The sequence below is a fragment of the Marmota monax genome, unplaced genomic scaffold (genome assembly GCF_021218885.2).
Source record: "Marmota monax isolate L192 unplaced genomic scaffold, Marmota_monax_Labrador192_F-V1.1 WCK01_AAM20220418_F8-fsc00199, whole genome shotgun sequence".
NCBI classification, from domain to species: Eukaryota; Metazoa; Chordata; class Mammalia; order Rodentia; family Sciuridae; genus Marmota; species Marmota monax.
Window position 1 is genome coordinate 231,957 of NW_026694340.1, and position 9,993 is coordinate 241,949.

Here is a 9,993-nt window from a genome sequence, read left to right on the forward strand (position 1 = left end):
CTGAGGAAGGTGAATCTGAACTTTTCCTACCGCTGAAACTCTCAAGAGCCAGACGTGAGGGTCAGTGAGAGGGTCGCAGGTATCCCTCCTCCAGCACAGGGACTGGCTACATAGGAGAGGCTTGTTGCCCTTCTGAGCTGTTAACCACTCATTTCTAGGAGGAAAGTGACCTTCTATTCCAGAGGGGCCACACCAGCTCTTTGCCTCCCTGGCTGCTACCCCCTTAGCCACTGTCTGTGACTACCTCTCAGCTCCCAGCCTCCAGGCCTATGTGACTCAGACCCCCAATGTATGTTTATCTCCATCTCTGCTCATCCCCTCTCCTGCGCTCTGAGAACCCCCGTGGAAGGAGCTGAGCAAAGGATTGGTGGGAAAGGTGGAGGAAGTTCCAGCACCTGGACATGTCACCCTCCTAGCCCCAGTCTGGCCACCTGGGAATGTTCCATCAGGATCCAAAGGGTAAGACTAGCCTCATGGTGGGCCCCAGATCCTGGCAGGGACCCCAGTGGGGCCTGGAAGATGAAGGCCTGGCTTGCCTGTGCAAGGGCTCCAAAATCCCCACCACATGGAGAAACTTGCTGGGGCCACAGACTCTGACCAGAGTGGTCAGGCCATGACGTCTACCTGCCGTCTGAGGACTTGGCCTTCTGAGTCCAGCAGAATGTCCTTGTTTGTGTCTGACCTCATCACTCTGTGGCCCAGAAACATGATGCCCAGCATGGAGAGTGTTTCCCATGAGACCTAGAGACCTCTCACAAAGCAGGTAACAGGGAGCAGGCTCACACAGATGCATCCTTATATATCTTCCCCTCCAAGATGCACTTATGAGTACAGACCGACACACTCACTCTCACTGCATGTGACACACACACAGAAATGGAGGTGTGTGGACCCACAGTCCTACAGCCAAGAGACTCCCAGCATGGGCAGCTTGAGCCGGATCCCTTGTGTAAACACCAACTTATGCTGTCTTCTCTAAACTCATTGTGAAAATCAAACACTTGTCAGCCCATCAAGAGCCTGTAGTTTTTCCATAAGTAGTTCCTGCTCCCACCTAAGGCCTCTGGAGCTGTAGGTGGGCTGCAGTTGGTACCATGTAGGAAATGAAGCCTGAACGACCTTACCAGAGGAGCCGTGGGCCCTGGGCCTCGTACACAACTCTACATGATGGAGCCCCCCAGGGCTCCTGGTGCTGCTGGGGCTATAGGTGGTGGTGGTGTGCCCACCTCAAAGGGCCTCACTGCCCTATAGCCAGGAGTCAAACTCAGAGCCCTAGGGGCTTGTTGCCTATCTGAGCTGTAACAACTCATTTCTAGAAGGAAAGTGACCTTCTATCCCAGGGCATCCACACCAGCTCTGTAGCTTTAGGCTTGTATCTGTTGTGTAAACGAGGACTGCAGCTGTCAGCTGGGGTCTCACCATGAAAGAGCATGCTACCGTCTTGCTAGACTAATGCACATGGTTGTCCTTCCCTCTGCTCACAGGGACAGAGGTCTTTGGCTGGACTGAGCTTGCCAACTCCCGTGGGTGCTTGGGAGGAGCCTATGTGAGCCATCACAAGACTGTGTTTGGCTGAACTAGTGGACAGGGGAGAGGCCAGTGAGAAATCCCCTTTCACTAGTGTCTTATGGTGACTAGAGGAGAAGGCCAGAAGGATAAGGGGAAAGCTGGGGCTGGGTGGGCCACCAGGGTGGGTACAGCTTACTCAAAGTTCTCCTGGGAGAACAGGCGGGATGGAGAGCCTGGGAGTAGGAGTCCTATCTAGTGTCTCCTAAGCCCCGCCCTGGCCACTCCAGGCCAGGAAGTCCAACTTGTGCCCAGAGGCTCCTCAAAAGGAGGGGGCAGCCTAAGGCTCGGTCAGACTGCCCAGGGCTGGAGAGCACTCAAGGAGGTGGGCAGGTGGGCTGTTCGTTCTTGGAAGGGCTCATGAATGAAAACCCCTAAGCCTGACCACCTGGGGGAAAGGCTCACCTTTCCCATGTGTGGCTGATAAGGGCCAGGAGATTCCACAGTTCAGGTAGTTCCCCCGCCTCCCTGGCGTTTTGTGGTCACCATTAATCATTTCCTCTAACTGTGTATATAAGAGCTCTTTTGCCAGTGAGCCCTGTACTCAGAGAGAAAGGCTAAAGTCCTCAGGAGGATGTGGCTGCAGAAACTAATTCTACTGGGCACTGTGGTTTATAGCATCTCTGCACCCATCGGCCCTCCTGGCCCTGTCCCCCAGCCCAGGAAGTATGTGGATGCCATCATCAAGGAAGCCCTGAGCCTTCTGAACCACAGTAATGACACCGGTGCTGAGACGGTGAGTGAGGGAGAAGGGGCAGGCTGTACCTGGGCCACCCTGCTGGCTCTGAACTGGCTTACACTGTCAGGAGCTGCTTTGATAGTCATCGATAACATGACATTTTCCTTTCTACAGAATGAAACAGAAGTCGTCTCTAACGTGTTTGACCCTACGGTAAGATGCTTCTTTCTGCTATACCCTTTCAGGGGCTCCTGACGTGGGGGCTCCATTTTAGATAGACCCTCACATGTGTCCACAGGAGGAGGGGTAGCATCTGGCACTCAAGAGACCACTGGCCTTGCATTGAACCTGATCATGTGGGTTCTGGGTCAGCTGAGCAGCTATGGGGGGACCTAGCATTCAGAGGCTCATGGGGGCTGGGGCGGGGGGAATCAGGAGGGAAAGTGGGGATTACCTCATGAGACAGGACTGCAGGCTTGGGGCATTAACTGTACCCTGAGACCAAGCCCTGTGAAATCAGGGTGCTGACTGCCAAAGGAATGGCACTTGCTCATGTGGCAGGTCTGGGCCATGCCCCACCGCTCCCCACCCCTTCTCTGTGGATAGTGGGGTGAGAGTGGCCTTCTTTCCTGGGGGTGGGACTCTCTCCAAGTGTCAGGCTAAGAGAATGTGGCTGTGCCACTAAAGCACTGAATGTCCACAGTGGACAGGGCAGTTTGTATGACTGGACCCCGCTTGAGATTAGTTGGGGATCATTCTGTGCCCCTTTGAGGCCCTTCTCCTGGGTGCAAGGGATGGGAACAGGAAGGAGTGATGGGGAGGGCAGCCTGTGCCCACTACTGGCACTTGGTCTCTGCTCACGGAGGAACGAACACTTTCCCCAGGAGCCAACATGCCTGCAGACCCGCCTGAAGCTGTACGAGCAGGGCCTGCCGGGCAGCTTCACCAAGCTGAAGAGCCTCTTGAGCACGATGGCGAGCCACTACAAGGAGTACTGCCCCCCCACCCCAGTAAGTGCCCACATAGGGGCCCCAGGCAGGAGGGTGGGGTCAGGGTATGGAGAGACCTCAGGCTGTGGCTGTTCAGCACCCCTAAAGTTTCCTGCATTGACAGACAGGTAATGATGAGCCCCTGCAGCACAGGAACTGCTAGTCCCTTTTCATCCTTAGGAGTTAAAAACACAGAACTCTGAAGCCCATGGTACTCCCCTAGCAGCTTCTTATTATTCAAGTCATTAGGAATGAGGTCAGAGGTGAGGCAAACCCAAGGAAACTCAGGGCCTGCTCAAGGTACAGAGGAAATGCCAGGGCCCAAGTGCTCCTCCTGACAGGACTTTCCCATGACCCCACGTGGACTGCATGGATTGCATGGAAGAAGGGGGCCTGTCAGGAGAGGACAAGGCCCCAAATACCAGTCTCTTCCCACAGGAAGGGAGTGAGGTCTATGGTCTTGACCCCTGTTCCTTCCAAGTGCTGGGAGATGGCCTCCACGTGGCCATTCTGCCCTGGCCTGGTGTCAAAGAAACAGTCTGACTATTCAGAAGACTGGCTCAGGCTGGCACTTTGTCAGGGCCCTGGCACCAGCTGCTGTTGGCAGAGCTGTGCACCCCTTGGGTAGCACATGGGTGGCAAAGGTGTCACCCGATCCCCCGCAGAATGGGCCTCCTGGCCTGACTTCTTAGAGGCAATCCAGAAATATGCTGCTGTTTCCCCATATTACGCACTCACCTGGACTCAAGTGTTTTTTATTTTCATTTTTCTTAAGGAAACTTCCTGCAAGACCCATTTTATCACCTTCAAAAGTTTCAAAGTGGACCTGAAGAAATTTCTGTCTGACATCTCCTCTAGCTGCTGAAACCAAGTCCAGAAGTGAGGGCCAGCCAGGCTATCAGGCCATTCCCGGGACCTAACCTCATACATCTCGGCTCTCTCACCCAGAAAGAGCCAGAAACTCAGGATCTTCGTCTTATAGGGACCAAGTGGGTGGGCCACAGACACAATGGGGATGGCCTGGACCTGCCCTGGGCCATGCTGACCCTGATATGGGCATGGTAGAGGAGTGTGGGTTATTTTATACTGGTGGGGATTAATACTATTTATTTATATATTTATACTTTTAAAATATTTATTTATTTATTTAAAATCCTATCCTATATTTATTAAAGATGTTTTATCATCGTAATAAATTATTGAACGTCTGCTTTTATTTACACAGTTTTCTGGTGTCTTTTCAGGAGGGGAGGAAGCTGGCAGGTGGGGGAAGGGATGGGGAGGTGTGGGGGTTGGGGCACGGTCTCATGGCAAAGCTGCTGAGCCCAAGGGAGGTGGGGTCTGGGTGCAGCATTCTGTACACCTGGGTGTACTCCCCTGGATGCTCAAGGGCTCCCACCCCAGAGAAAAGATTGAGGTTCACTTGGAAATCAAAGCAACTAGCTTGTGACTAGGGGAAGCTTGCCCCAGAGAAAGGGCATCCTCCCTCCTGGGGAGATCTGGGTGCTGCTGGGGGTTGACTGGTCACTGTCTGAATAGGTTCACCCTGGTGTCAGGCAAAACACCCATGCCCCTTGGAGGCCTTGGACCTGGTGCCCCACGCCCTGCCCTCACTCTCAGGGCTTCAACAACTCTTAAAGTAAATCAGCAAATAGACCAACTGTTCATGGAAAAAGAAACCAAACCACAGGGGTCAGAGCTCAGCATATTTACCAAACTCACCCCAAATTGGATGATCTTAATCTTTAAGAGTCAGAATGTGAAGTTCATAGTGTGTTGAACATGGCTCTTGTGTAGCATTTTTCTAAATTAGTTTTTACTTTCACATAAAGTTTACAGTTACTATCTCTTAAAATCTATGGCCTTTAGGCTGAGAGAAAAGCAGTCCTCCTCCTTCTCCTTGCTTTGCCAGCCAGGCCGAGTACCTTGTCCCTGTACCTAGTCTCTTGTGTCCCTTGGGTGTGGGGACAGTGAGGAAGTGAGAGTGTGTCTCCACTCAGGTGGGCAGCAGGGCCAGCCTTGTCCTTGGAGGTGGGCTTGGGGAAGATGGCTTGCTGTGGCTTCAGCTCTGCAGGCACTTGACTCAACAGTTAAAAATGTGCTTAATGTTGTTTAAGAGAAAAACAAATTAAAACTATAATAGTTTGCCAAGGGTTGGGGAGAGGATGGAAGGAGACTGCTAATGGGCATGAGATTTCTTTGGGGGTTAATGAAAATATTTTGGAATTGGACGGTGATGATGTACCTGCAGACAGCACCAGCCCTGGCCAGACACCTGTCTCACATGCAGACAGAAAGGTCATAACCCCAGATGTGATTACAAATAATAAGTCTTAGACCAAAACTGAATTTCAGCAAAGAGAAGGACCAATGAAGTGTGCTATGATTATTAAAAATGCATGAAAAGCACATCTTGTCCAGCGATAAACTCCTCTCTGTCTTCCTCAGAAGCCACTGATGACTGATAAGAGGTTTGCATTTCCTTAGACTCACATATATAGGTACCCCTTCCTGCAGACATGCTGCCCAGCCCCGGTTCAGGTCTGCTGGGAGCTACCTTCAAGGAGTACCATGTACCTGTATGTGCTTCTGGCTTGTGTGCTCTGGGGGTCACAAAGTCATTCTTCCCCAATGAAGTTAGCCACTGAGACTTCCCACAAAAATCACACGGCACTCTGTGCTGAGATTCAGAAAGAACTTTCTGCTGACAACAATATATATGAGGTAAGCCTGGGTCTTCATCAAATTAATTTGCTCTTATGGAGCTTTGTGTTTCTGACCAACTTCTCTTGCTTTCAGGGTTCCTTCAGCAGGCCCCAGAATACCAGTGAGGTAAGGAGTGTCTACTCTTTGGACCCTTCTGACCACATTTGAACACAGAGAGAGGGATTGCCTGAGTTGGCACACCGGGTAGAGATAAGAACCAGGGATGCCGGAGACGTTGAAAATTAAAAAACAGAACCTTCATCTCAGCCAAAGGATGAACCAGTGGCCAGGTCCTGGACTTTGCCAGGCTCTCTGGCCAGTGTCCCAACTTAGTCCTGGCCCAGTGGCAGGGGCAGAGAATGGGCATAAGACACTAATTGATTCTACTGCAGGGACCACAGGTCTCTTGTGGGAGTCAGGGTAGGACCTGAGCTTAAGTCCCAGGCTCTGTTAGGCCAGGGTGACCAAGGATGGATGAGTTGGGGAGGTAGCTAGTGCTCTGCTATGTACTCCACACCCGAGTGCACCCCAACTTTATTTCAGGAGCTCTGCTATGGGGAGTTTACGAAGAACTTCACCTCCACCCTGAAGGATCTTGCTGCAAAATATAATCATCAGGATTGTCACATAATAAAGGTTTATAAGGACATGGAGGAGCTCACCAAAATCTGCCCCAAACTGGAAGTAAGTTGCTGTTTACTTTTAGGGGAATCCAAGACTTCATTTTCCTGCAGGAGCCCAGTGGGCAAAGGTCTTATGGACAACACTTGCCATCCTCAGCTGCTATCTTGAGCCATATAGTAGCTCTTCTTTGGGCTGCCTCAGAGCTGACATTCACTGACAGGGCGGAGGGTGGGGAGTGGGAGGTGAGGCATGAGGGAATAAAGGGATTCCTGGGTTCCTATCTGTGTCCTCTCCAAGGCCCTCCTCTGTGGTAAGCCATTCTTATAGACCATGGCCGCCATTAGAAGATGGCGCCGGCTTCCACTGTGGCCTGTGATAAACAACTCCTCGTCTTCCTTGCGGGCAAGGGGTCGCGACACTCCTCCCCCACAGAGGTCAGTGTAGGGCAGGTCTGAGACAACTCAGCCCAGGGAGTGGGAAGGGCCTCTCTGTGCTGACTCCAGTTGGTGGGGCAGCCAGTCCACATTTCTTCCAATTTGCCCCACCCTTGGGACTTCTTCTGGCTGAGGGAGTCAGTGATGGAGGGATGAGCTGTAGTTTAGGGGCCATGTCTGGAAAAATGACAGGGCTGTTCTCTCTCTGTTTGTGTGGCCCCCTGTGTTCTCCCATCCTGCTTGTCTTCATGACCTTGTCCTGGATAGCCATGACACAATAGCTGTCACCTTGTTGTCTCTTTCCCCACGGCTGCAAATGGTCCTTAGACTCTGCCATCACCAGTCAGGCAGCCCCCACCCCTGTCCTCCCTCAGACAGACAGGGAGTATACGCCTAAGTTACCTTGTAGGTGTTGAGGGCTCACAAGACCCTCATGGCTGGGAGGACAGAAATTCACTTTTATTTTATTCTTCGTTGTTATTGTTCTGCTGAGAAGATGACTTAAACATGTGTTTCTTATTTAGCCAACAGACACGCCCAAGGACTGTACTATTGAGCAAAGTGATTTCTCCCAGTTCAAGGAAGCCTTAGAGAGTGTTATCATATCCATAGAAGGATGGAAATCGTGTCAGAGGACTGATGGAGACCTTCGGCACTTCGTCTTCTCCTGGGGTTAGAGCTGTAGGAACAGGACTGGAGGAAATAATGGAAATAATTTACTATAGAGGTGGGGAGGGAATCTGCTGGCCCTGGGCTGGCAGACAAGGCTGTGGGTGGATGATGGGGGGCTCCTGGGGACACATGTCTGTAACTGATGCATTAGTTAGTGCCTGCTGCTTCAATAAAGCCTGGGTGTGGAAATGCTAGAGAGTGAGAGTTATGACAGAGGCCAGCCTTGCTCAGCCCCTGGACTAGAAGGGACTGGGAGTGGCTCTGTCACCAGTTCCTGACTTGGACGCCCTCTGGCCCTCGATGGAGCAGGCGGAACCCCGCCTCATCTTTCCCTCCATGCATCTCCAGGGCCAGTGGGGGCCCCCAAACCCCAGATCCATTTGGCAAGGAGACATCTAATCTCAAGTAAACCCACTCACCTGGCCTCCAGAGCCCCTTCCAACAACTTCTGGGGTCTCTGTGGCATGACAGCCCTTTCCTGATGAGTAACACTTTCATTCCTCCAGAGCACTGGGCCCCACCTGGGGCAAATCCACTAGTTGCTCGTGTCCTAAGTGCTGCCAGAGAGGGCCCAAGTTCTGACCCCTACCATCAATTCTAACCCTAACTCTAATCGTTTGAATAGTTTATTGGGAGTGCTTGAGATGATCCCACAATCCAAACACCTTTATACCATCCTAAATTCTCAGATGATGAGCTTCTTCAAAAAACCAGGACAGAGGAAGATCAATTTACTATGGAATATAATTAGGTATCCTGTTGTTACCACAATTTGGTTCAGGCCAGAACTGCAGGGAGCCTGCAATGCCTGCTCATTGACAGACCCTTCCTGACTGTAAAGTTTTGAACTGTGCCTGCAGAAAGCACGCAGGTCAACCACAGACCCACCCACCCCAGTCCTTGCTCTAGGATCCCCAAGCCAGCTCAGCTCATCTCTACCTTGAGAGGTCGCATCAGGCTGGAGCCTAGCAAGCGTGACTGAGCAAAGTTGCCTGATTTCCTCCGAACACGTCAGGGAGCCCTGTGGTTCTGGGGCTGGTACAGGGCCAGGGGCCAACAGTAGTTTCAGCCTAGATAAAGCACAGGGCCTAGTCGCCAAAGGCTATGGGGTTCCTGCCTCCAGATGTACCACATGGATGCTCAGGATTTCTAAGGCCACTCCTTTGTGACTGACCGTGGAGTGGGCAGGCTGAACAGCTGGACAAGGTACCGGGATACTCTGGCAGGTAGAGCCACCCCATCACTGTCCTAGCCTCCCATTAGCTGGCATGAGGACCCCCTGACCTTGAGCTCCCGATGAGACTTGAGACAGTAGAGGGTTGGGAACTTGCACGTAGGTCCTTATTACCTTATTGTCACGATCAGGACAGCAGGTGTGCGTGAGACTGGCAAGAGCCAGGCTGCCTCTTTCAGCATATGTAGCGGAAAGGGGTATGTCTGCTTCCCCCTGGAAGACAGGGCAACTCTTGAATTGGGCCTGGAGAGTGCAAGGAGCTATCCAGGTATCCTCAGCCTCATATGTTAATGCCCGGGACACAGAGGCATAGGTGGGTGTGGCTACCAGGCTACCCATCTGGCCTGTGCCACACCCAAGACTGGAAATCAGGTATGCTGTATTCCTGTACCCTACTGCTTTAGTTTCCTGGCTACCTGCGCATGCGTGTGCTTAGTGATTCAGGTATGCATGATTAAAGTAGAGGGCAGGGGATACAGGGATCAGACATGTACTATACCATCCTAGGCTGGTTTGCGTTGGGTACATGACGGGCTTTTCCAAGTCCAGCAGCTCCTTCTCTGGACCCTCCCACGTTATTACATGAACTTCATAGTTAACAAATCTGGCACTTATTTCTCTCCTAAGCCTCCATTTTCTTATCTGTGAAGTTGGGTGTGGCAGGAATGGAGTAGCCACAGCCCAGACCAGCCTGCCCTGAAGGAAGTCCAGGCAGATGCAGAGTTGAGAAAACCTGCCCTGGCTCAGAATCCTAATCCTGGCCCTGTGGCTGGGAGGCACAGAAAGGCCACATGTTCATGGCCTGCAGGTCTATAGAGCCAGTGTGAGCAGGCAGTCCCCCAGACAGGCACTGGGGTGAGTAGACATCTGGCTGGCTGTCAGTGCTCCCTACCCATCAAGGCCCAGAGAGGGCGGGGACTTCCTCAGGACCACACAGGAGGTGTGCTAGACAGAATCCTCAGGTCTGGCCTCGCGGAAGCCCCCTTTCTGTGCCCTCAGAAAGGCTCCTGGGCATAAACTTTACCCTTAGAAAGGGCTGACTGAGTTCCCTCTTGTGAGAAGACCCTGACCACCTACCAGGAAAGATAC

The 9,993-nt window shown here is 52.1% G+C and overlaps 1 protein-coding gene across 1 annotated transcript; it reads left to right on the forward strand.

Annotated features, from left to right (window-relative positions):
* The first annotated feature begins 1,873 nt into the window (after positions 1 to 1,873).
* On the forward strand, positions 1,874 to 4,454 carry Csf2 (colony stimulating factor 2). The gene is made up of 4 exons (XM_046467647.2): positions 1,874 to 2,302; positions 2,420 to 2,458; positions 3,130 to 3,255; positions 4,010 to 4,454. Exons 1-4 carry the CDS (start codon positions 2,141 to 2,143, stop codon positions 4,097 to 4,099), a joined length of 417 nt encoding a protein of 138 aa, XP_046323603.1. The 5' UTR covers positions 1,874 to 2,140; the 3' UTR covers positions 4,100 to 4,454.
* Positions 4,455 to 9,993: the final 5,539 nt, after the last annotated feature.

What these genes read in the sequence shown, in the direction of transcription:
- Csf2 (XM_046467647.2), top strand. Translation starts at nt 2,141, where the DNA reads ATGTGGCTGCAGAAACTAATTCTACTGGGCACTGTGGTTTATAGCATC. An exon ending in CTAACGTGTTTGACCCTACG is followed by an intron (nt 2,459 to 3,129) that starts GTAAGATGCTTC and finishes CACTTTCCCCAG; the next exon opens with GAGCCAACATGCCTGCAGAC. An exon ending in AGTACTGCCCCCCCACCCCA is followed by an intron (nt 3,256 to 4,009) that starts GTAAGTGCCCAC and finishes ATTTTTCTTAAG; the next exon opens with GAAACTTCCTGCAAGACCCA.